At 36.2% G+C, this 27,689-nt stretch overlaps 1 protein-coding gene across 4 annotated transcripts in view; it reads right to left on the bottom strand.

The window, feature by feature from the left end:
* The window catches only part of ATRX (ATRX chromatin remodeler), an 89,735-nt gene that overhangs the window by 34,455 nt on the left and 27,591 nt on the right, over nucleotides 1–27,689 (bottom strand). For all 4 annotated transcript variants that reach the window (XM_076347421.1, XM_076347423.1, XM_076347422.1 and 1 more), the window contains 11 exons: nucleotides 24,120–27,049; nucleotides 20,534–20,612; nucleotides 13,753–13,883; nucleotides 13,051–13,230; nucleotides 11,277–11,370; nucleotides 10,630–10,738; nucleotides 9,794–9,973; nucleotides 9,254–9,395; nucleotides 7,962–8,071; nucleotides 3,137–3,283; nucleotides 2,753–2,930 (listed from right to left, as the gene is read on the bottom strand). In XM_076347421.1, coding sequence (XP_076203536.1) covers nucleotides 2,753–2,930; nucleotides 3,137–3,283; nucleotides 7,962–8,071; nucleotides 9,254–9,395; nucleotides 9,794–9,973; nucleotides 10,630–10,738; nucleotides 11,277–11,370; nucleotides 13,051–13,230; nucleotides 13,753–13,883; nucleotides 20,534–20,612; nucleotides 24,120–27,049 — 4,280 coding nt within the window. The remainder of the gene's footprint in view (nucleotides 1–2,752; nucleotides 2,931–3,136; nucleotides 3,284–7,961; nucleotides 8,072–9,253; nucleotides 9,396–9,793; nucleotides 9,974–10,629; nucleotides 10,739–11,276; nucleotides 11,371–13,050; nucleotides 13,231–13,752; nucleotides 13,884–20,533; nucleotides 20,613–24,119; nucleotides 27,050–27,689) is intronic.

The raw sequence follows: 27,689 nt of genomic DNA, 5'->3' as shown, positions 1-27,689 counted from the left end.
CTTTTCCTCTGGAGTCTACAAGAACTTAAGTCAGCTTCATAGTACTGCCAATTAAAGAGCTCTTTCCAAGTTAAACAGTAATGGAATTTTTATTAGTAGTAACAAGTAAAAAAATACAAAGTTACTGAAATGCTGCAAGCAAAGCACAACAGCTATCAATAAACCAAACAGCGTTTCATCAGTTGCACAAAGCATTATGGGAAACCATTTGTTGCTCTGCATGCGTATATAATCCTGCTATTATTTCACATAGCAGAGCTAGTTAATTAATGAAATCACTTCTCCACCCATAAACTTTGGCTAAACCTTCCCTCTCTGGTCCCCTCTTCTGTAGTATACAGTGCAATACAAGCTTCTACTATAGAATATGTCTACCCTAGCAGTATTCATTTTAACCAGACACATATCATTAAATTATCGCTCAAATACCAAATTTGCAACTTTTTAAATTAAAAATGCTCCCAGAGGCAAAGGCTTTCCTATTTACAGTCACAGCAGTAAGCCAGCACATAGCTTCATAACTCTCTTACTGGCAGCCTGCTATATTACCAATGCTGTGATTCATGAAGACAGCAAACAAATAATGGTCGTTGCAGGATACTTCTCATCAATTTAGCCAATCCAAATGTCTCCGAAAACTAATGGATAACAACAGATGAACACTACCGTCTTTTTGTAATTAGTTAAAATAGAGAAAGATTTGAAGCAACATTAAAAAAAATTACGGAGTTCTTTCAAGGTTAGTTTTCCTAATGGCCTGATTCCACCCTACCAACCAACTAGTCCAGGAAGAGAATAAAACAGGGGGTTCCATGTTCATATGAAATTATTCAAAACCTACAAGGCTCCATGTGCTCCAGTTTCTGAACTTGATTAAATCTACAAAAGTCAATAACCTAATCACAAACACTGCTCTATCACGTTGTCCTTAAGCTGTCTAAAGACGTTTGGAAGTAGAACAGAACCACACCTATAAGCAGGATGTAAAACCCAAGAGATTCACAAGAGGTGGAACAGGGAAGGTTATACAAGTCACTGTGTCTCCTCCATAAAACTGCATGCCCAACATGCCACCTCACTCCACAGTCCAGTATTTTTGAAGTTATATAAATACAAATCCACGAAGGCAGGGACAATATTACTATAAAGACACATGGTACCAACCCCTATGTTTAGCCTCCCTTACACTTTCCACAAGGAAAAAAACCCACAAAAATCAATCACTAAGAGCGTGTAACATTTTATTTCATCATTGCACCGGAACATCACCAACTGAATGCAAAGCTACTGTCCTGTCAGGCCACTGTCCTGTCACCACGGCTTCAAGACAGCAGTTCACACCTTTTCTTCTCCAGCTTTGACTTTCCTGGCAACGTTCTCAACAAATGCAATATCCTGAGCAAATCAGATACAGAATAGGACTGAACACAGGGTTCCCCCCCCCCCCTTCTTTTTTTTTTTAGTAACTGAAGCATTAATAGAAGAAGGAGTGGGAAAACCCACCGGCAAGAACTGCACTTCTTCATTGCTTAAATAATGCCTGTGGATTCAACATGGTCACAAAAAGAGTTCATCAGCTACTGTACTGGAGCTTCCCTGACTCCACAGCAATTACGTGATTTAGTGAGTCAAACTGGCAGAAACTTAATTAATGTTTTAGCTACTCAAACAGGCTTTCTGCAGAGCTGGAGATGCCAATTCCAATTGGCCAATGCCAATAATCACAAAGTTATTTTACCCATTAGAATAATCCCTTTGTCTGTTAGAACAAAATTCACAGCCCTACTACTATTTGAAACTTCACAAAATCAAGCTCACCAAGTACAATTATAAACCAAACCAATGATGTATTTCATCAATCAGAAAGAAAGAAAAAAAAAGAAAAACCACCACATTCTGTCAAGAAACCTGAAGGCCAGCCAGATAATTAAAACCCAAGAAAACCTACCTCCAGAATCAAAGAAACCATTTACCCTACCTACCATATCAGCATTCTCAATTTAAAGAGAAATAGCAAAGTTACAGCAAAGGTGCCTTTTAAAAACAGTTTTTAAGGTATACTGCATAACCGTAAGTTGTTTTCAGATATCAGTTGCAAGTTCAGAATTTGTAGGAAGATTTTGCTATTTTGGTGAAACTTGCCAATCCTAAAATTTTTAGTTCTTTTTGGTGACCACCTGATAAGCTTAGTTCAGCTGAGCTTAAACCAGACATCCGTTTCTTAGACTGAAAAAATGAATTAAGTGCTTTATCTGCAATCAATTCATTACCACTTAATTAACACTCGTTTGTTCACACTTCTAAGGTACATTCTCAATTATTTTTCATGTGTAGTTGCTCCCTTAACAGTAGATTTCTATCAAGGATAAAGCAGCTTGTGGTTGTAGCAAATTAGCAGATTAAAATAATCTTAGGTTCCCAACAGAGCCACTTCAAATTAATTTGCAAAGGAAGCAATGCTAGCAAAAAGAGATACCTATTAGGAAGAGTTTCCAGTATATATTCCTGTGGTCATTTCTGTATTTCATCTAATAGAAAAGACTGTCTATTTACAAAAGCAGATGGGGTACTTTCTTAACAGCCATTTCTGTAACTCAGCAAAGGCCAACAAAGAAAATCTGATAAATCGTACTAACATTATGGTTTAAAATTATTTGCCCAACAGATTTGCATTTGCAAGATTACTTAGCTCATATATGTAAACCAGAAAGTACAGTATATATAATGCATACTTGTATTAATTTTCACTTACCTGGATCAACTAAAGCTTTATTAAATATTTCTTTAAGTTTTCTACTCTTCACATTCCTGCCTTGTGCAAGATTACGATACATCTCATAGCCTATTATCATCACACCTCCTTCATCTTGCCAACGCTGGAGCATATAGCTTCTCTCTTGAGGGCGTTTCACAGTTGCTAGTTCACAGACCTTTCAAAGGGGGAAAATATGCTTGAATTTCTCTTAAAATACCGAAGTACTGGTATAACTTTTAAATACCTAAGGCTTATTCATGCAAGTAGATTTTTCACATATTTAAAGTGCATTCCTTAGCCTATATTTTGAGTGGTGGAGCTTCCCAATTATGTGAACCGTTCAGTTATTTCATTTTTAAGAACTCTTTTTAAGCCTTATACCTCTAGTTTTTCGTCGTCTTCTAAACCTTCTTGCCATTTTTCAAACTCATTCAACCAGTTCAAGGCAGTGTTCAGTGGACACACTACCAGAGCTGTCCGAAAATCCAGCTTGTCACACAGCAAGACTGTGTGAAGAAAACTTACTACCTGCAAGAGGAAAAAACAGACAAATGCCAGTTAAAACACTGAGTATTAAACACTAGGAAAGAAACATACCAGTATATATTCACATATAGAACTTACCAACAACAGTCTTGTTCAAACATTCTTTTTCTGTTTGTTAAACAACTCGCTGCTTAAAAATTAATACACATGTATTTTGAAGTCATACACTTATTACTCTGTGTTACATGGCTGCATACATCCTTCACATACTGAGATGCATGCAGTTTTGAATTGCACCAGATAGCTGAACGATTTCATAAACAGGGAACCCTCCCTTTACATTTCACCAATCATTTCATAAACTAAAAATTTCTATTAGGTCATTTTTAAGCTTTCTCCCAATACTCGCCCCAAGCATGAAATAAGTCCACCTCTTTGGACTTCATAAATGTATCAAGTTTCTTGAAAGTGAACTTCAGTCTTAAATCAATGCTTTCCACATTTTTTCAACATATTGGCAAATTCTCTCAAAAGAGCTCTGAAGCAGGTCACTGAAACGCTTTCCGAGCATTCACCCTGTAGCCAGACTGGCTATATGTTGCAGATGCTAACACCTCCTTGAGGCCTGGGAAAAAAAACTTAAATCTTTTGATATCACTCAAGTGTTTCTGCTGGGCTGCCTGGTTTTGAGCAGTAGCAAATGAAGGTAAGTCTAGAGGTAACCTGTAAAAACCCGGGAGCAGCAGAGTCAGTGATCCCACGGCAGCTCCAGCTCTCACACCAGACTTTTAATGGTGAAGACTGCACTCTAATCCACATAACTATACATCTGGAAAGTTCTTTCCAGATCAAATCTTGGTATCTGGCATCTCGGAGTTAATACACTGTTCAAACTGCATGACTATGCTTGGAACACTGGGCAACAAACTGCTTTTAGATGCTGCAATACAAAAGGAGTTACTAGTGGTTTTGCGATCAAGACAAAAGCATCTCGTGTTCAGATGCAAAAACTACCCATGAAGACTAATCACAAAAGTCCTATGTCCTGGACAGCCAGCAAGTCCCTAATTGCCTTATTTCCCCGATCCTTCTCGGCAGTTTGCAAAGTCTGCTAAAACTTATCGCTGATTTAGCTCTTTTAAGAGCTAAACAACAAACGGCATTACAGAGTACAGTAGGACTGGCAAATGACCACATAAGGAAAAAAACAACTACCTAAGCTACAAACACTGGCCATAAAAATACTTGATACATATTTGTAACTGTGGCTTTCTTTGACTATCAAGAAGTTACAGCCAAAACGAATGTCATGAACACATCTGGATCACATACAAAAATACCTTCTGCTGTGAAGTATTTCATCAAACTAAAGTATATAGTGTATAAAGTACAAGTGTACAAAGTCACCTAGACTGCACTGCTACATTAAAGCACAACAGTTCTGGAAAACATCACAAATACCCGGTAAAAGGTGTAATTAACTCCTGAAGAACCGTTAACACCGAAGCTAGAACTAAGCATGTAAAAATATACTCTTCAAAGGTGATTTTCAAAGTATGTATCCTCTTCTATAGGATTGTAGATTGTCAAAATATTGTGTCTGTCACCCCAACTTCCATAAGCAAAGCTATATACACTGAAGCTGTAGTTCTTAAAAACATACTGTCCACATGCTGTGCACCACAAACAACAAAGATTGCAGCTTGTTTTACCTAAACAGTACATACAGTGAATGACCACAGTCCCTCTGATCATCTACAGCTCTGTGTTACTCAAAAAAAAAATCCCGCAACCCCACGAAAATCCCCAAAATCAGAAAACCACACAAACCAAGCTTCCCTTGAGCCTGTTCTTTGGAGGGGAATCTAGGGGGATCTAAAGAACCTGAAGATGTTACGCCAGCTTAAGCGCTCCATGACTATATCCTGCAATTTGCAGGTCAAGAAAGAAGATTCTCAGGATCAGAAAGTCCTAAATAAAACTTGTCTGTATTAGGTCAGAGGAGAGCAGGATTAGGTATTTCTCATGTAACTTCACTTCTTGAAGAATCCTGGGTAGCAATGGTTTAGAGGGAAGACACAAAAATAAGGAAGCCATCTGACACAGTAAGGCATAGCTAACGCTAGCAAAGAATAACAGATACCTCCTGCTAGATTCTCTCTGAAGATTTTCTTGGAGTACATTTCAAGTCTCTAAAAATAATTATGAAAGACTTCAAGCCAAGCCAAGTCTGCTATCTGGCAGCATCCAGGTGTGCTGACTACACCAAAAACCAACTAGCAAGGCAGATGTGAGCACTACAGAGAGTAAAAACTACTGAGACACCTCATTCCAAACATACAGGTGTCAAAGGCTAACTGCTTGTCCACAGGACCTTACAGCATTTTGTTTGCTAAGTGGCTAACAAGGTCGTAAAGCTGGCTGTTGTCACTTGCAGACTATGAATCTAGCTACAGCACAAAAATGTTGAGACATCTTTCATACAGCTTGGAATTCCAGTACGTTGATATACTGACCTCTCTACGAATGAACAGATCTTGAGCCTTCAGGTCAGGTGATAGGGCTTCCCAATCCAATGGGGAAGCTTCTACCACAACTGACCAAGATGGAAGAGGATGGTGAAATGGCATTTCCTCACAGACGCTTTGAGGATCCCATCCTTACTGTAGGAAGAAAATAACCTCTTTGAGAACCATCATCACCATGCTAAAGAGACTGCACTCCAGGGAATGAGTAAAGTGCATCCATATTTGGAGCAGGTGAAGAAAGAATTTAGAATGAAGTGCTGCGCAAGTGCTGGCTGCTAACGTGATCTAGACTTGCCAGTCACACACTCACCAGAGCACTAGGCAGATCTCCTGTCAAGTGACTTTATAGCTAAGAACACTCCTGGCACAGGAAGGCCCTGATTGATCCCGAGCTGAAATCAGTTCAAATCAATCCCAATGTCTGCAGAGCTCTAAGTTAGATTTCTAATGATTCAGTTTAAGCCAGAAATCAGAAAGGTTCACAGTAATTCATTTCACTAGCCAGCTGTCCTGATAAAGATATGGGAGTATCTCCCTCCTCCAGAAATGAGAAAACACAGCATCAATGAAGGCCAACGACAGGGAGACCAAAGTGGCCCTGCTTTTCTGAGGGCCTTTTCAAGCACAGATAAAGGTTGTTACCCTCCTTTCTTCTTCAGAGTTCTCAAAAATTTCCCTTTCTCTTTCCCAGAATCAGAGGGGAAGGTTCTTCTGTCAAATGACTTCTCCTAAAGAAATTCTTGGGAACAGACCAGGCAGCAGAGCAGCAAGACGGGCAACTCACCCCAGTTCTTTCCTCACAGTATTTGTGGTGATGCTACATCTGGCTAAATGCAAAACCAAAATTTATGAAGACAGACAGAGACTTGGAAACAAGCAAACACAAAAGGAATTCAACACTCCTGACTACCCTGAAAAGGTACTAGCATGAATACTGAGATGTAGGGAATTCAAGAAAACGTTTTTTGATCTTTTACCTCTTTTGCAGGTCAAGGGCATAAGCTTCTCCTGAGGCCTGCAATGATTATAAGAGGCCCAAGAAAAAAAGAGCCATGAGCATTGTTTTACAGCAACTGTGTGGGTGATCAGTGCCAGAAGAAACATTTTAAGATGGGGATTGAGCTTCAGATTTTAAAGACTAATAGAAATGGTTAAGTTGTTCACTGTACAACTTTTAACATGGCAGAAAAGCCACTTGTATCAGACCAAGAAAAATGGAAATCTTTTTTTAAGAAATGCTGCAATATTCTGTTTTAAAGATTTTTACAAAGCAGTCTTCAGCAGTGTAAAGGAGAAGGAACATGCACTGAAGTGACAATGAAGGCTTGAACCTGAAGATCTCAGGAAGCAAAGAATTGTAAAGCCAAAGAAAAGAAATAAAGAAGTGAAAAAGGAGTTGAAAGTATGCCCTATAGTTAACTGCCAAGGCAATGACAGTTTCTGGTCTTAACTGTTTGTGATGCACAACGACCCAAAAATACGAACATACATATGGACAATTACTGAAATAGAAACAAATGCCCCCTGTTCCTCAACCCAGAACAGTCTAAATTGTAGCAAAACATTGTTTATATTAAAACACAAAGCATCTGACTTTAGACACTAGAAGTCTAGCATAAAAAAAACAAAACAAAACAAACAAAAAACCCCAAACAAACAAAAAAACCCCCCACAAAAACCAACCTGATAAACCTCTACTTTATCAGTACAACAAACAAATCAAAAAACCACTGAAGAAAATAAACAATTTAAGGAGCAACACATGAATGAGGAAGACAGTAAAAAACACAACCTGCTTAAGATTATTAAACTGTCTTGGAAACATAGGTTCCAGAAGCCTGTCTCCTACTAGCTGTATTTTCTTGTTCCGAGTTGCAAGGGAGCTACACATCACTTACAATTAAACATAACCTTTCCACATGAATATCGATGATTACCTCATTTAATTTTAGATATTTTAAAAGCGGAGAAAACACAAACGTGTATCAGAACTTTCACAGCTGTGTACTACAAAACCAACTTCTTTCTCAAGACCTCTTTACAAAATGTTTTCCTCCAGCAACCCCCATCGAGTCACTGCCTAGGAAACAGTAAGTTTTACTATGTTCTGAAGTCATTAAAATTGCCTTTTGCTGGATCAGCTTTTGAGAGCAAGCTACAGACGAGAAAACAAGACAACTTTTGCTTCTTACCTGTAATGTTTTCCCCAGACCCATACAGTGAGCAAGAATGCATCCAGAACCGGGAGATGTCTTTGTTTTTTTTACAGATTCACAACAGCAATCCCACATGAACTGAACACCTGAAGAAAATTATTGAAAATTTTCTTATTAAACATTCATTTTATTAAAGTTCACCTGCTAAGAGATAGGTGCGATCACTGTAAGATCATGATAACTCCTAGAAAAGCAGTGCTCAGGATAATTATTGATTTATTTCTGTCCAATGGGTTGTATGTGGGATGATCTTTGTCTTGAACTTAATTATATTCACAGTTTTCACTGAAGATGTGGCAACTGGGTTAGAAAATATTACCGTGCAGACTGCAGATAACTGCGATCTTGCGGACAGGGAGAAAAGAGGAGACAGAACAAAAAGTGGCAAGACTTCATGAAAAGACTAAAATGATCTTGGTCAATTGGCAAAATTATATGAAACCAACTAGAAGAAATTCTACCAAGACAGATCACATGTGAGGTTCTATGCTTAAAGAGGAAAAAAAATCAAGCAAGAACTGTGACAGCTGAAAGGGAAAGGAAATATATGCTACATAACAAAACATATTAACAACACGAGGGTCTGCTGGGTGATTTTTTTGTTCTTTGCAATATATATATTGGGGAGTTGTATTCTACTATGCTGTACTCAGCACAGATGAGGCTTCAACTTGACTGCTGTGTCTGGTTCAGGGCACCTCCCTTTAAGAGTTGAAGCAAGTCCAGAAGTTTCTTACTAAAATGGAAAGGTGGTAGATTATCAACTTTGAGGAAAATTTAAAATAACAGAATGAGCTGTGAAGAAAATTATGATTGGTTATTCTCCTCTTCTCCTTCTTCACTAGAAACAGAATATGGAAAGAAGTTGGCTTGATGTGCAGTCATATCAGGTATCAGAAAAAAACATTTCTGCTGAGAAAGCCAGGAAAACACTGCGAGATTTTTTATCTTCACTGAAAACTGTAAAAAGTGAATATACTAATTCCTCAGTAGAATGGGTAAACATATATTTGATTCTGCCTCAGTATGGAGAATTAGATGATTCTGAGGACCCTTCCAACTTTACATTTCTAAGGTTCTTTGCTTGTAAAACAGAACTATGTAATGCCGATCTCATTTACTTTTGTTCATATATTCCAAAAATAAAACACTAAACCTGACATTCGGCATTTGCCTGCCAAGGAGTTTTTCTTATGATTCTAATTCAGGTTGCGTAAGGTGCTGTGCCAGTGGAGGGGAGGGGCGGAATTAAAACTCTCTTTCCTTACCATCTACTTGGTGTGGTTTCAGTCTGGTAACTATATTCCTGTGAACCTGCACTAATGGTTCTTTGGTTTCTTCATCTTCATCTAAAACCAGCTTAGTTGTAATGGGACATTTCAGAGGTGAAGCATCTTCTATCTCTATCACCTATAAGCAGAAACAGGGCATCATAGGAATACTTCACATGTGAGTAATACCAAGCATTTGACAGACCCTGGTTTTAGCAAAATTGGAAGTCATAATTTATTTAGTAAAGAGAAACCTTAAATTCTTTACTACGCATCACAACTTACTTTGGGAGAGTGCTTTTCCCCATGGAAAGTAAAGCAGCAGGCAACTGAAACAGCTTTCTAAAGATCTCAGTAGTCTTAACTAAAACTTACCAATATTAACCTGCAGGAAACTACAAATAAAACTTGTGGCTTACAAGGCTACATGAATGTTTTTAAAATTACTTATCAAATTAAATTGAGGTAGAAATACGTCACCTTAAACATCATCAACAATTCAACTTCCTAGCATTTTGCAGAGAAAACAGAACATACCTCTCTCAATTTCTCTCTCTCCCGTTCTCTTTCTGCTATACGTTTTCTTCTTTCTTCTTCTTCTTTAAGTGCATTTTGTGTTTCTGTTCTAAGCTTATCATCTTTAATAATTTTTCTTATTTTCTTCCTGCCTTTTCCAGGAGATTTTGAATCATCATTGTCCTCATCCTCAGAATTACTCTATTACAAATTAAATAAATTAAGTATTAGCAAGAAAATTATGGCACAGACCATCAAATCCTTGATTTTTAGACAAATTCCCAAAAAATTTTGTATACCCGGGTGGAGTTTAGCTCATAAGAAAAAAAGATACTTTTTTTTAAAACGAGTTAGCCAGCACGACAAAAGAAGTGCCACCTTAACTATAATGTATTCTGAGATATTAAAGATAAGCCCAGCTGTGCAAAGGCACTACTGAAGGTAGTTATCATTTGATAGTAACTAATGACTATTAATAAAGAACTATTTTTCTCTTCTAGTGCTGCTAGATCAGATCAGCTATCACCAACTCCACGTAGGAAAAGAAACCCTAATACTAGGAAAGCCTTAATGTACTATTTGTGTCATCTTCTACATTTAGTTTAAAAATTACATTTACTTAGAATATATCATGCATTTTTATCAAGATCTAGACAGGAAATGGTTTTAGTTAAACGCAATGTTTTTTCTCCATAACGGTGCCATTTTACAAATTTTAGCACTGAATTAACATTGAGAAAAGTTGTAATTTTTTTACTGTACTTTGTACAGAGCTGTTTGAGACACCCAAGTCCCTAAGCAGTTGGCAGAAGAGACAGAAACTCATTTTCCATTTTGTACTATACAAAATATAGTACCTTATTGTTGTTTTCACTTGAAGAATCCTCTTGAACCTTTATACGCCTTCGTTTCTTTTTCTGTTTGTAACTGCGCTGGTTTTCTTCTGCCTCAGCTTTCTTGGCAGATCTATTAAAAAAAAAAAAGGCAGTACTACTGATTAACAATAGTAATTCATCGCCTCACTGAAAAACAACGATTAAAAAAGTACACGAACTACATTGCTAATTAATAGAATATATACTCCTTTTGTGCAATCAGTGGTTTACTTCCAAATTCCTTCTTCCCTCTCAACTCACTGGACACACGTAGCAACCGTCTATTCCAGACAACCCTGAGGAATCTCAGAACTGTTAAGTATTAGTTTTCTACTGCAGCCGCCATTCCCCAATTGACATTGACATATTTGGTGTAAAAATGTTCATTTTTTGTTACTTTTTTTCATACCAGCTCATCAAACTGCTGTGTACCACATACTTTGGTACAAATTCAGAATTCTTGCATTTGCTGCAAAGTTAATTAGCAGATACCAAATTATAGACAAGTATCATCAAAGGTTTTAAGGACTGATCCAAAGTCTTTAACTTTCACCATCTCACTGCCTAAATTGCACTATTAAATACCAAAAACCAAACACAGGAAAAGCATAGTTAAGTTTTATTCATACCTTGTTCTTGGACGTTGGTCATCTTCAGACTCGCTAACTTCTTCACTAACTGCAGATTCATGAAACTCGGAGTCATTTGAATCATCGCTGCTCACTTTAAAAATAAAGTATGATTTCATGTTGAGTATTATTGCAAAGTTAGCAACATTACCTACTATACAACAAACTTTAAGATCAACAAGCACTGTAGAAGTTCATTTCAGACAGCATGGGACCCATAAAACATACTAATAAGAAGCAACAGAAATATAAGGGTACAGAATAAAAAAGCTTAACACGTAAGCACTAGTTGAGTCCTGATAGATGGCATATTACGCCAACAAGACTTGAGGTCTTTATGCATGAATGCATCCAAGTATAGTTTACAAGCAAATGATGGAAAGCACTATATTAGAAAGTGTCACATTTCAAAGACAGCGGGTGAGGAGGAGAGAACGCAATGGGGAACGGTACAGAACTTCAGAAAACAAAAGGGGATTTTTAGTTAAACAAAAGCTTTTGTTTCCAATGTTTTAGATATAATTTTATAATCCTACTTCACAATTCATGCAACCAACCCTTATTTACTAACAACATATGCAATTATATTACTGTATTTATGACTTCAAGTTTCTTCAGGTAATGCAAGTTTAAAACTGATTCAAAAGACAATTAAAAATACACCTGAACTAGCAGCATTAGGTAATACTTCCGTAACTACTTTTAGGAGCTATCACTGGCATTTATAGGTAATTAAGACCAGCATGCCATTTAGCACCTTTATAATTTCAGTTTGACCTTGAACACTGTGGAAAGCTTAACTGTTTTATGAATAACAAGGCTTAAAACAAGGATTGTTTTACATACATGGGGAAACGTAACATTAATAACAACGGGCTAAAAAACGGCGAGCTGAAATAAAGTATATTGTTCTACTTGAGAGTAGTGAACTTAAAAGACTTACACTAAAGAATTCTTAGAATTAGTCTGGCTGCATCTTATTTGCACATTGCCACTGTAATTTACAATTACTTTTCTTGAAAGAAATGTTGTTGGTAGAGTTATAGTTCCGTAAGGGAGGAAAAGCATGAACATACATTCAGATAAAAATTTAGAGTTTTCATGAAGGAGAACGATAAACAAATCGCATCGCATCTTTTAGTCTGTGGAACACCGCAAGAGATGGCTAGCGTTAGCGCAACACAAGGAACAGGAAAGTACTGTGTGCCCTTACTTCCACTGGCCATGAAACACTATCAACATCTACACTGACCAACGTGGCAGCAAGCATTTATCTTTACTATCGCTCCCCTCCTCTGCTCAAAGTGATTAAATGCAAGGGGCTGACAGATTCTGCGCTCTTGCATCATTTCACAGTGCCATCTGCTGTTCAACTAAAGCTTGCAACATTTAAATTCTAGGATGGAAATTGGTGATGCACAAGGGCCTACTAACAGTCCAAGTTAAAGAGAGAAATTACATAAAGGACAAGATTGATTTTCACAAACTGGACATACTGGGCTTGCCTCTGTTATTTAAGATTAATATTCTAAGAATTAGAAGATTAATCCAATTCAGAGGATACAGTAAGTGGAGAGCGCTGCATTTGTATTCAGCATTTTAAATAAAACTATTTATCAAACTCAGATAACAGAATTCCAGATTTAATACACAAGGAAGTTTATACAGAGATTTTAAAATTATGGAGTTTCAGATCTCCATTCTGACATGCTTTGGACTTATTTTATAGAAGCAAGTACTTCTTGTGACAAAAAAAAATATTTGCATTATGTACCTTTCCTTCTACTTCTGCGCTTCCCTTCCTTTTTGTCTTTTGGTTTCACCTTTTTTTCTTCACCAGATTCTCCGTCACTCACTGTCAGCTTGTGCCTCAGCAGTCTGTGTCTGTATCTAGGCTTCTTTGATTCTTCTTCCTCTGAATCCGATTCAGAATTATCTTCCTTTTCGTTCTCTTCTGTCAGATTAAGAGTCAGTACAACATGCACACTGGTCATTTTTTTCTTACTTAAATTTGGCAAGAATTAAAATCTGAATTAATTTAGGCTAAATGCTGTGCTTTTCCAGGAAATTATGGGCAACAACATACCGCTGTTCCCTCAAATTTTAAGCATTTTACGCTGCCTGAAAACTTGGAACGTCTGTTCCAATGACTGTATATGTTAGTCAAATCTCTCCCATGCATTTGCAGGCCTTACTGTTCTGTATAGATTATTCCTCACGAATCTCTAGGACTTCTGAATTGGTTACAAAAATCAGACTATTAACAAAAAAAATACACTTACAGAAGAGTAAAAGAGATGATAAATCCTCATGATCATGTACATTGGCCTCTATTTGGCAACTACCTATCAACACCAATGACATTTTTTTGTTGAAAACCGAAGAAACTTTAATAATTACAATTTTCCCAAGTGACCTTTGAAATTATGACAAGCACTACAGCACCACTTTTTCCCAGATGCTTTTTGGTGCTCACCATCATCTCCTGTGTTTTCATTTTGCTTTCCAGTTTTCTTTTTTCCTTCATCCGATTCATCATCTGAAGATGCATCCTCATCAGAGGAAAGATTGGCTTTGATTTCTTCTAAAAGCATTTTCTTGGCAATTCTTTGAAGTAAAACAGAAAAAACTATTTATTCCATTGTTCAAGTAAATCTATGAACGATAAGTGTAATCCTATACCATTCAGAACTTCAAAAAAAGGGTTGAAAGCTGAACAAAAAAAAGACACGCTGAAAAGCCATTGTGGTAAGACAGGATACATCAGCAAAAATCTCATGTTAAATGTAACGTGTTAATTTGCTTTTAGAAAGCAAATCTGTATAATGCTTCTTAAAAAAAGAAGTTTCATGCTTTACAGCAAGACTAGAGATAGCTATAAAATGTACAAACTTAAACATTTCATTTTATTCACTGTCTGTTTGGATGGACTCTTGTCAGTTCTAGGAAAGGCACCTATATGAATTCTAACTGTAACAAGAACGTGAAGATGCTGCAGACCAAATCCTAGTACTCAAATCATTCCCCCCCCCCCCCAAACGGTTATCATGCTTACTTGATTTAAATCAATGAGATTAATTTCCTGAGGCACTGAATCTACTTGACCAGTGTATATGTAAACAGTAAGTTTTAAAAACAGCGTTATCCCTGAATGCATGTTTTAAACAAGGAGAAAAAGATTACTGCAATATGCATAAACGCACAGGTAAAAAAAAAAAAAAAAAAAAAAAAAAAGAATTTATTACCCTACCTCTACATAGCTTGCCTTCAACTGTGTTACCATTTTAATTGCCTGGGCCCACCCTACTGCAAAAGAGATGCTGGAGTAATTGAAGCAACTCATGATGTCTCAAGATGAACGGATATTAAGTGCCTCAGGAAAAAAACCCACACTGAATCCCTCATATAACTGCAAGCACTTGCCTTCTAGCAACTACAGAAAAAAAATAAAAAACAAAAACCCCGTGTATATACACATACACACAAAAAAGTTTTATCAAACATTACAGGACCTGAACTTCAAAGAAAAATTACGATCTTATTTCCCGTTCCACAAACTGTTCGCTCAGCTTCTCACAGTTTCATTTCAGCACAAGAGTGTTTTCAGCTAACATACAAGAAGTCACTATGGAAAAATGATTTCTTTACATGCTCTTGCAACATAAAAAAAAAAGTCTTATATGAATCTATCCAAGGCAAAATATAAAATATGTCAAAAGCACAGGAAACTAGTGGACTTATCTGAGAACTCGTACTTCCAGGGAAAAAAAATCCTGAAAGAATGAAACCAGGCCTTCCTCATATAAATATTAGAAATATTAGTTTTTATTCCACGGTCGTCAATTTTAAATGAAGGGGTTTTTTTCTAGGTCAAACCTGGTCTGTCTTGCCTTTCAGGAGAATTAATGTATACTGTATGTACATAGTTCAGAACGGGAAAGCTTTTATACCGGTCAAAACAGTAGTTCAAAACCCATGAAACTGAACCACAATCTAGGCTTCACTTGGAAATGGCAAAGGAACAGTGATCTCTTAAGTACAGCTTCTTATACGTTAGAAAATTAAGTTGTTACTTTCTTGTAGCACTATAAAATAGGTTTTAAAGAATCTGTATTTCATTTTTCAGCATGTAACGTGTCCCTAAAGCAAAGGAACTTTTCAAAGGGAATTTTCCCAAGGTATCTTTCCTAACACTTCATACACTATTTTCTGGTTTTTTGAGTGGTAGTATATTTTCCAAGAAGATTCTAATGCTAATGTATATTCAGTTATTATTAAAAGATGGAAGTAAAATGGTTTAATAAACATTTAAGATTGCTCAGTGAGTCACAGACTATCCATCAGCATCCAAAACACCCCCCCTTCTTTGAGAAATAGCTTGCGAAGAAATAGCTGATTAAAACTTTAAAATGCAGTGCTCTTGGTAAGCTTTAATTCCATATATATCGTCAGATCACAGTGTGAACCCAATGAAAACTTACTAAAGTCCAGAGATAAGCAACATCCTCTTCCAAATGTTTTTTGCATTAGGTCTTTCCAGAGGATTTGGAAAAGGAACTTAGGGGGTTTTTTTGTTGTTGTTTGTTGTTGGTTTGTTTTTTTTTTTTTTAAACTCACCACATCACATATAATAGCAACAGGAATAAATAGCTCCTTATATAAGAAATTAAGACTGTATTTCTTCCATCTCTTAATGGTCTGAAGAACTTTTTCTTCAAAATGAAACTACTTGGAATATCACAGGTTGCCTTCTTTTTAAAAGCTTTTAATGTAAGTTAACCTTGAATCCTACTCCAGGAAATGCAGACAGCAGCAGTTTGGCTACTACTTTTGTTTAAAAAAAAAAATTGTCACCACCAAGGTTTTGCTTTGGAAGAAGGAAAAAAAAAGTAGAAACACTAAAAAGAACTGCAAAATTTTAAAATTCAATCCTGAAAGTACTGCCTAGTAATACTGCCTTTGACTTATTTCGGATTGTCCTCAATTGCATTAGCAAAATTAACGCAACTTGTACATGGATAACAAAACTTACCTTTCATACAAGTCACCTTTAACAATTTGTTTATATATTTTTAAACAAAGGTTGACTTTGCTTCTTAACAAAAGAAGACATACATTTTTATTTGTTCTCTTATGAAATAGTTTTTTTAAAGGGAAAAAAAAAAAGGGGCAAATGTATCATTCACCTAAAAATAACATGCACAATATCTACTATCCATAAACAGAAGATGCTTTTATTTTCCTACTGATCATCATCATAACCACCACCCAGATTGGGTAAACTTATTAGTTTCTAATTAATTATTTATAACAATATTAGTAAGTTACTGCTTTTATACTCCGAGATAGAAAATTAGACATATTTTTTAGCTAGGATAAAGATTCAACCACTTTGCATCAAACTGAGATGGAACTGTTTGTTTAGTGAAAAAAGCTACATTCTCTTCAACGCGTTCTACTGGTATGATGTCAGCCTAGAAATGTAAGACGTTGTTGAGACGTTCAGAATTTACAAGATTTCTATTTTTAATGTAACTACATATCTGATAGGAATTAGAAGTGTAAGCAATAGTAGAACCAAACAGATTAAGCCCTGTAAATGCATCTGACAAATGACTGATGCAACAAATGGCTTATATGGCTTAGACTAAATTGAGTACTAGACTCTTTAAACTGGTTTTAAATTAAATTATATGCGGCTCAGGATAATATATCACATTTCTATTTTAAGACATAAACCCATTTAAAGTGACCAGGTTTCTAAGCTAAGAAACTTCATATGCTAGCTTTAACATTTTAGTATTTGCACTAACATCAAACTGCAAGTACCAAGAAAAACAAGCTATGATAAGGTGAAAACTCCCCCGCTCACATTCTTCCAGAGAAACCCATGAAAATCAAAAGATATCGTAATATTTACTCGGGTCAAGGACATAAAAGATATTCTTGGCCAACCAGATGTAACAGTTGAACACTATAAACAAATTTAATTAAGAAGCACAGAGAGCTGTATGACCTCCAGCACAGGACTTCAGGTAGTAAAAAAGACATTAAAAAAAAAAAAAATCCCTGCATTTCATTCATTACTGCCACCGATCTGCTGTGACCTTGAGCATGTCATGTTGCCTAGCCCCGCTCCACCTTACCTAAACATATCATGAGATTTGTATAAAGGACATTTTCCCAACACGTATTTATATAGTGCCTTACAGAATGGGGCTGTAATCTCAACCAGGACATACAGAAACAACTCTAGAATAAAATCACAGTATATATATGTATAATTTTATATAAATCAGGATTTAAATATATTTCACCTTTGTAAGAATGACACCAACTATATACATTTATAAATAATGAATTGGTTACTATGTATTTTTTAACTTATGCTAAAAGAAAACATTTTTAAAAAGAGATAGGCAAACTGGAAGTTATCCAGGGGTTGCTTAGTCGCAGAATAGGACTACTTTATCCTTCAGACATTTCAGCAAAAACGGAATAGCAGGTGCAGCCTCTCATGATGTGGAGTTAAGTCCACATGATAACTTGCACCATTCTTGTTCATGAATTTTAGAGTGCCAATACGATGGACTCATTTATAGATTGTCAAAAATCTTGGTGAGACAATGCTACCACTGTAAAAATAATTTTTCTTCTTAAAAATTGATAATTTTAAATATTAGTTAATTATCGTGACGTATTATTACCAATTAGATTATATAAACTCACACGCAGTGTTCATAAATACCTACTAATTATATGTAGAAGTAAGGTTGCCCAAAACAAGCCTTTGTGGGGACAGGGAGAGGACATTTGTACGTGGCTAATAAAAGCCGCCATTCTTTCAGCTAAAGCACTACTGAAATAAATGGCCCTTTAGTATATTACTAAAAAATTTTGAACCATTCAAAATGTATTTTAAGAGATGAATATTTGGATGAAATGTCATACACGTTTAAAAAAAAAAAAAGTGAGAACTGCCAAACACCTTGTTCTAAATACTGTACTGTCTTTGTTGAAACAGTCCGATTTTCAAGCTGTCAGAGTTGTATTAAATTAAATGCTTGGACAAGAAAAACGTTTTACAAAAATTTATTGCAACCATCAAATACTTAAAGGCATTCTGCATTAAATACACTATTAACTTAATAAACAAAACTACTGCAAACATATTAAACAGTACCATTTAAAAGATCAGAAGGACCAATAATAGATAATTACACAACATAAGATGAAAGCATACAGCACTGTATGTCATATTATGACCCACTTGGATATCGCATTTTGGCAAAGATGATTTCAAGACTATTAATATTCATGTCATGCACATCCAAAGGCATGCAAATAACAGAACATCTAAACTAGAGACTTCCAAACATGAGAGTTCCCACACTACAAAAACCCAGTAGGTACTACGTACCCTCTTTGGCCTGGAAGAAAATAGGCAACTTATCTGAATAGTAGGTAAAACTATTTAAACACTTTGTGTTGAGTAAACAGAACAAGCTTTTGACTTCTTGAAATTTGTTCCATCTTTTTACATTTTATATATCTGATTTTGGTGCCAAGTACAACACGTGATGAATGTAAAATTAGACTGCAGTTACCAGTTAACATGTCTGAAGGTTGACAAAACTGTTTATTGACAAAATACCTCCCCATCTCATAAATATATATTCAAAATATTCCCTAAATAAAAACTTCAACAAAGATTCAGCTTAAAAACAAAGTACAGAAACTGATTTTTAAACCCCAAATTCATATTACGGATTTGTTTGTTATCAATTGGGTTAACTCATTTCCCAATATAGCTCTTAAAACTAATAATTAAGATCTGTCAGTAACATTTGTATGGTAAACACTGAACTTTGACAAGAGCGTATCGGCTTAGATATCAACCAGAAACACCTAAGAAACAAACAAAAAAGAAAAAAGAAAGGGGGGAAAAAATAACGAAAACAAGACTGAAATTAAAGCATCATTTTAAAAAACTCTCGTATTGCCAACATTTACATGTTCTGCTTATGACCCTGTGCTGTCAAGTCCCTAAAGAGCGTCTTTCCTTAAAAGGTGAATTATTTGATTAAATTTGATGACCGGAAACAAGCAAGAACTACATCAGCAGCAACATTTTGATGCCAAACTGAGGTCCATAAAGGATATAAAACAGTGTTTTTAAAATTTACTTCAGCCACAGGTCAAAACGTACAACTCTGTGAAACAAAGATACCATATTCTAAACTAGTAAGGCTCAGAAGCAGAAAAAGACTCCATCAGCAACTGTGCAAAGCTACGAAGCTGGTCCCACACATGCTATATGGCCAAAAAAATCAGTTTCTGAAGTAGCGTATAAAAATTTGTTGAACAACTCTTTAGTCTAACTACAGGTAACTTCCAAAAAGAAACTGTGGCTCATAATTGAGCAATACTTCATGTTGTGCATTCACTCATTAGGAAACGAAGCTTTTACATTTTCTAGTCAGGCTAATTTTGATAACTACAATGGTACTGGTAAAATATGACGTCTTAACTAACTGTATCTTACATAGATTGATTTTTATTGAACTTGAAACTGAAGCAATACATATAAGCCACAATTCTGAAAGTATCTATGCAAAGACTTAAAATTTGTATGTATAATTAGTATCTTTGATACCAGTTGAGCCTATGCACAGTGCTTGTAGAATCGGGGCCTTAAACTATCACATTAGTCACTTCAGGTATTCTTTAGTGGATTAAAACTCAGTTTAATTAACAGCTGAAAATACCTAATACTGTTTTCTCCACGTTTGTGTTTTCTCTTTATTAAAGGCAAATTATGTAACAGTAATAACCAAGTTCAATCTGAAAATATTTTAGCACTGCATATTGCACGGATGCAAATTTTTACCTTCTATTCATATAACTAGCTGAAATTCACATTTATCAGAAGTAGGTTTTTACCTGCCTGAATGAAATACTTGTCACAAACCTCACACTTTTAATGGGAACATAAAATGGACAGTGCTGCAGTGCATTTATAACACACCCTATGCAAGGTGTGTTAGCTAACACTTCTAAATATTTTCTTTGCATTTCTGGATTTTGGCCTCTGTTTTCTGGCCCCTTGTTCAAACTTGCGGGAAGCCCGTGAGCGAGTCTTTACAAGGCAGGCAGTCGTGGTTTTTACAACCTGCTTGCTCTTCCGTTGCGCCGGTTTGCGCCCACGCCTAGGGTGTGTTATAATCTTTTTTAAGTCCTTATGGATGGTATCATACCTATTCTCAGGATCATCGTCATCATCATCTTCCTCCTCCTCCATTGGAACAGTCCTTGATTTAGTCTCTCCCTCATCTCCTGGGGGAGGAAGGGGAAACAAAAAAACCAGAAAACATGAACACTTAACACATGTAAAATCAGCAATAAACAACACAGCACATCAACTCCATCAAGAACTCCCATATAAAAACAGCTTGGAAATAGCACCACTTTTCTACTAGCAAACAAAAAAGCCAGTTACCTGTCTTGACATCTAAAAATAAATATTTTTATTAATAAAAAAATCTAGTTTTTCAAGCAGCACTTTTAAGCACGTTATCCTTGCAACTACACACAACTTGCAATTCTTTCCTTATTACACACTGTGAAATTTGTTCTTTTACACGAAAACATACAGTGACTGAATACTCCACTTAGGATTCAGTAATTAAGTTTCCTAAGAAGTTATTAGCTCCATTTCAGAAGCTCCACTACTGAACTTGTGTACATTGAAAAGAAGGCCCAAGCAAATATATTAGAGTCACTTACCAAACTTACGAGCTACCCTGTTGCCATTAGGAAGTACTCGAGAACAATAATCCTTGCCTATTTTTGCTTTCAGAGTATCAAATACAATGCATGTACATTTGTTGTGTATGTGTGAAGACTTACGTTTTGAAAACTACACGTGCCATCCTTACTGCAAGTATCAAACCCCAGCTGCACTGTATGGATACTGTGTCATACGGAAAGCACATCAAAACCAACAGCATGGGACACATAGAGAAAGGATAGCACAGTACAATACCTGCTTTTAAGTTCCTCTGCACTCTCCTGGCTGAACTGAGAAGAATTCACATTATTTCTAGCACACTCCCAGGCCTTTCCCCTTTCTTTTCTCTCGTTCTTCTGACTCGCATATAAGTAAGTCAAATCTTCTAGTTGTTAAAATTAAGCTTAGGAGAAGAGACCTCAAAATCCTAATGAACTGAGATCCCCTCATTCATAGTTTCTACTGTTTATTTTCTACCTGCGGGGAGTGGACTAAAACTAGGCTGTGAGAGGCTTGCTCCAAGTTGTTTTAACATACGCTTGTCCTGGAATTACCACTAGCCAGATGTCGGACAGGACTGTGTAAGAGGTGATCACAGAAAGTCCCTCACTCTTGGGCTTAGATAAATAAAAGTATCCTGTTGGTTAAACCAGATTCTAAGTCTCATTCAACTACCTACCTACATAGCTTGTTCAGACACAGAAAAGACTCCTTCCTTTATTCACCTATTAAGCCAAAAGCAAACTGAAGGGAAAGGGCAAGTTTGCCTCCTCTTAAAATAATGTAACAAAGGCAGATTCTCATAGAATCATACAATAACTAATGTTGGAAGAGACCTCTGGACATAATGTACTCCAACTCCATCTTCAAAGCAGAGCTAACTCCAAAGTGAGGTCAGTTTTCTCAGGGCCTTGGCCAGTCAAGTTTTGAGTACTTCCAAGGACAGAGATTCCAAAATTTGACAGGACAACCAGTTTCAGGCTTTGACCATCCTCAATGTAAAGAATTTTTTCCTAGTATCTAATCAGCGTTTTCCTTGCCAAAACTTGTATCCACAGCCTCTCATCCTTTTGGCATACATCTGGCACAGCCTTCTCTACCGCTACCCATTAGGTGATTAGAAGACAGCAGTTAAGACTCCCCATTTTTAGCATTCTCTCTCCAGGCTAAACCAACCCACTTCTCTCTCAGTCTAACTCTACTGTCCATCATCCCACATCACCATCTCATTTTTCCAATTCGTACACTGTCATCCGTCTCTCCCATCCAATAATTATCCAATCTTTCAACTTGTGACTTGCAAATAAAAAAATCACTCCCACTGCCTCAGACACCTTCTGTTGTATTACAACCAAGTTTTTCCTCCTGGGCCATTTCAATACCAAGTCTATGAACATACACTGTACATGAGCAATTTTATTTTTAAAGTATTTTTCTCTGATGGTCCAGTGATGCAGAGAACTGTTGCATATGGGTTACTGTCACTGAGTACCATCTATTGTCTATCTGTGGGGAGTGTTTTAGCAGCCGTGGCAGCTACCACATGCAAGACGCTGGTTTGTGTAGTAACGGACTATTCATTGTTTGCAATCTCCCCCAGCAGTGGCATCACTGGGGAAAACATTGTTCTGGCAGCCATCAAGGAAAAGCTCTAAAAGTCCCAGCAGTACATGCACAGAGACGCAACTAAACTTACTTCATCAGTGGACCTTGAAAAACAAACATTGCAGGGCTACATGTATAATACGCAGAATAAGAAACTTATTTTCCAACTGTTAGTCTACAATGATGCAAAACACCATTAATCAACCTTTGCTTTCTTACAGGGCTCTAAACCCAAAGAAGCATAGCACCTGTGAAAAGCAACCTTTGCATCTGCAAAGATTAACAACTCTCCACAAACTAAACCGCAGGAAAACTTAGGGAAGAAGTCGGTCAGCATCAAGTTGGTAGAAAAAAGGAGGAACATTATGTTTAATTTAAAATCTGGGTGTTTTGTTTGGGGAGGGTGGGGTGTTGATGTTGGGTTTTGTCTTTTTTTTTTTTTTTTTTTTTTTTTTAAAGAAACTACAAATAACAATCATATCATTTTGCATTTAGTATCTGCGTATAAGTGCTTTTTGGGAAAACCAAAATGCAACTATGTCCCTTCTGCTATCTTCATAAACATATTGCTGTTTTATTCATTTTTTGTTTAGTTGCAGCTTCACAAACTACTGAGCCAACAGTTACAGTAAAGTCACGTACAGAAAGTTCTATGAAACATCATTAGAAGCAAACAAATAGGAAACAATTTAGCTGTCACGGTAATTAAAACAGCAAATAGATCTCATTTTTTCTAGTTGAAAATTAATTTATTAAAAACGTGTACTGTCCCTGTAATGGACAGTAAGTTTAAGTTCTTTAAAACCAAGTGTTCAAATTCAGCAGTTCTGAATTTCTTTCTAATTTCCTAAAGATGTAAGACACTGATGAAGTCGTTCTATCTTGGCAAGAAACAGAATTATTACTATTAAACCTGCTATGAAAACAATAAGCGATGACAGATTTCTGTTAACTGACACCAGCTGCTCTAAGGCTACATGGGTCTCGTGACGCACAAAGATCATCTACTTGATTTTTAAAACGTATACTACAATGCCACGTCTCCAGAGTCACCTCTGCTGCATAACCATGAGCTGACAAATTTGAGTTCACTAGATGCCTACTGCTTAAAACCAGCTTCTGTTAAATAGTACCTGGGCAGCCAAAGAGAGGAACAGGCTTTTGAAAGCTGTGCTGCAAGGAAACACCTGCTGGAATTACAGTCTACAGCTTTTCAAGCCTCTCCATTTACAGCGACATCCTTTTTTCCCCACAAGTGACAAGCGGCACAAATTGAAATGGGTGCTTCCAAATCAGTATCAGAAAACCTATCTGGCTGCAAACGTTTAAATGTGTAGTTACCTACTTATGAGTATTTTCACTTCTAGATCATTAAATGTTACCCAAATCTTACAATTTTCCTCTATTAGTATATGAATAATACGTGTAGATGAACATCTTTTGCACACCTGATGACTGACAAAATCCTGTACCAGCAGACAGCGTTAAGTTTTCAGTCACTGGCATAATTTTCTGCTCATCACTGCTTCCATCACCTGTTGAATTCTGTTCATCATTTTCTTCCTTATCAGATGAGGAAGAGGAAGTGACAACCACCTTCTTTTTTGACACTTTCTTTTTTAAGTTACTCTTTTTACTTTCTCTCATTGACCCTCTTTTGATCTTTTTCTTACTGTCTTCATAAGACTCCTCATCAGAAGAGGACAATGAGTCATTCTGTTCTTTCTTGGAAATTTTCTTTTTGTGACTTATTTTTTTCTTTTCTTTAGTTTCAGTTTGTTTTTTACTCCGCACAGCATCTTCAGAAGAACTCTCCTCTTTTAGGGGAGATTTCTCAGCATCAGAGGATAAATCAATCTGTACTCTTTCAGATACTCTCTCTCTCAAATTCCTCCTTTTCTTTTCTTTAAACACTGGTTCATTTTTAGTTTTGTCATTTTCAGAAGAATTGCAACTTCCTTTCTCTGGAGATGACCTTTCAACGTCAGAAGAGGAATCATCTTGTTCTTTCTTGTAACTTTTCTTTTTCAATTTTTCAGATTTCTTCGCTTTGCTTTCTGATCCTTTTTTATTCTTGAATCTGTCTTTTGAAGAATCAAAATTGTGCTCTTTCTTTGCAGATTTCTCAGTACTCTCTGAAGAAGAATCTTCCTGTGCCTTTTTCTTTTTCAAATCCTTGCTCTTCTTAACTTCAGTTAGCTTTACACCTTTAGGACAACTCTCCTCTTTCTCCAGTAAAGACTTCTCAACATCAGAAGACTCATCATGCTTTCCCTTTACAGTTTTTTCTTTTAAGTCCCTGTTTATCCTTTCCTTAGCAGCTGACCCCTTACCAGTTTTTTTATCTTTAGAAGAATGATTAATCTCCTTCTCTGGGGAAGACTTTTCAGCATCGTCATCTCCAGAAGATTTCTCTCTCTGTTTCTTCAAATTTATCTTTCTCTTACTACTTACTTTTTTCCTCTGCTCTTCTTCAGAGGAATCATAACTATCTTCTTTTCGCGAGTATTTTTTCTTAGCTTTTTTTGCAGACTCAATTTTACTCAAAATTTTTATTTCTTTTTCTAACTCAGAATCGTAGTTTGAAGAATCTGAATAGTTTTGTCGTTTCTTTTTAGCAGCAGCAGAATTTTTAGCCGATTTGCCTCTTTTAGCATCCAAATCTGAACCAGAACTGGAACTTTTTCTTTTTCGTTTTCCGTTTTCATCCTTTACTGGTTGATTCTTCAGGAAATTTGAAGTCTTCTGATCATTTGTTGGTGCTTCACTATTGCTATCAATATCTGAAGAACTGTGACTCATCATAGCTACTTCTTTAAGAACAGCTGGCATCTCATCAGAATCTGAGCTATGATCTAATACATATGGCTTTTTTGATTTAGAAAGTTTATTAGGGCTAGGACCATCAACAGTACTGTCAGAAGAACTTCTTTTATCATTTTTCCTCTCTGGTTGTTTTGATGATTTTCTCTTACGTTTTTCATTACATGCATCATTGCTATCTTCTTCTGAATTTGATGTTAAAGGATTGATGTCTGTTTGGCGTCTCAGAGGTGTGGTCTTCACACGCGGTGATCTCCTGAGATCAGATTCCTCTACAAGTGAGACAGTTTCATTCTCCGTGGAAGGTTCACTGCCAGCATTGTGATTCTGTTTTACAGAATCACAGTTTTCTGCTCTAGGTATTACAACAACATCCTTACTTCCCTTTTCTAGATTGCTGTCTTGATCTTCAGCTTTAACTGTAGACTCTGAAAGGGAAACAGGAGTCAATTTCACAATCAATTCTTTTGTTCCTTTAGCCGATGATTTTAACTTAGTACCACCTTTGGCATCTTTCATAGGAGTGTTCAATTTTATATTTGAATTTAGAGTCTCATGATCTGTTCCTGTATTTCCACTGTCTTGCTCATCTGATGTAATCTGAATCTCCATAGCAGATTCTAGAGTCTCAAAAATATCTTCAGGAACAGATGAGGGAATGGACACTATATCCATGTCTAAAGCCTCTGTACTATTAGGTTCATACTGAGGTTCTTCATTTCTGCCAGATCTTTTATCTTCACCAGAAGTACGCTTGTTATCTGTTTGTTCCACTGTTGGAACACTTTGATCCATGGGCTCACTGTCAGGCCGTTCTGATACAACTTTTTTCTGTGTCTTTACGGTGTCATCCTCTTTTAATGCCAGATGTTCCTTTCCTTCATCTTTTTTCACCTCATTTTTTTCTGACCTAATATCAGGTTTTTTCTCTTTGGTATTTCTATCTTTGATTTTAACATTCAAAGCTTGTATCTCCAGGTTCAGACCTTCTTCTAGTGCCAGATGAGCTTTTTTCATGTCACTCAACACAGATTTAAAAGCTTTTAGCTGACAAAGTTGCACAGTTGGACTTATTTCTACATTTTCTACAGCGTTTTTCAAAAAGCTTACAAAGCTAGAATTCAGATTTGCTGTAGTTTCAACCAGCTTTTTTGTTTTCTTAAGCAAGTCTTTTGGCACCATTAGTGCTTTATAAGAATATGTTAGTGAACCTGAATATGAATCATCTAGTTTTTTTTCTTCACCATTACAATTTGAATTATTTCTCTTTGGAGAAAACTTTACTGTATGGTCATATATTTTACTTTTTTCACTTTCAACTCTGATCTTTTTTTTGTTTTGTTGCAGTAACTGTTCTAAATTTTCAAAGACACTGTCACATGCAGTGACCAAGTCCAACAAAGGCTCTGCATGGCAAATATAGCAGTGCCACTGGTTATTTTCATCCAGTATAGTCGATAGCTCCTTTCGACCCAGGTTGCGCAAAATGCACTTTTTACAGAAGGCGTTATGGCAAAAGTCACAGCAAATCAAATTTCCACCTTCAGCACACCACCTGAAATGAGACATAAGAAATATAAGAGTCTTATCTCCATATCAACTAGGTGACAAATTTGAGAAGTTTACATATTTTTCACTATTTGATAAAGAATTTGCATTTTAAAAATTCAGGTGATAAACAAATATCCATTAATTGAACACATTATTAAAAGCATGACTGAAAAGCAGTCAATTGAGAATTGGAAAAGTCAGAAAATTAATGTATTCAATTAACAGTTCACAAAGCTGAAATGGTCAGTAATATCCAAACATAATTTCAGCACCGATTTTAAATAAGAGAAAAAATTAATTAAATTTTATTTTCCATGTTTCTTCTGAGAATTTAAAAAAAAAAAAATTATTTATTTTACAGCAAAACGAATTAGCTTAAGTCTTTCTAGCCTTAACTGGCATACTACTACTGCAGGCACATATGAAAAAAAAAAAAGTATGTTTTTGATCTATGTCTAGTTTGCATAGTCTTTGACAAAGACCTGAAAAGTGGTTGACAAGCTCATAGGCATCACAGACCACACAATTTTGACTGGATTACATATTTAGCTATCTGACATATGGACAAAGCAGTACTTCAGTATTTCAGAAGTGGGAGATGCATCTGGAAAAGTAAGTTTCTGTGGCTCTCAAGGCTTAGAATG

The sequence above is a fragment of the Aptenodytes patagonicus genome, chromosome 9 (assembly GCF_965638725.1).
Source record: "Aptenodytes patagonicus chromosome 9, bAptPat1.pri.cur, whole genome shotgun sequence".
Taxonomy (NCBI): Eukaryota; Metazoa; Chordata; class Aves; order Sphenisciformes; family Spheniscidae; genus Aptenodytes; species Aptenodytes patagonicus.
The sequence above is the reverse complement of the archived record's forward strand: the minus strand, read 5'-3'. Positions and strand labels throughout refer to the sequence as shown.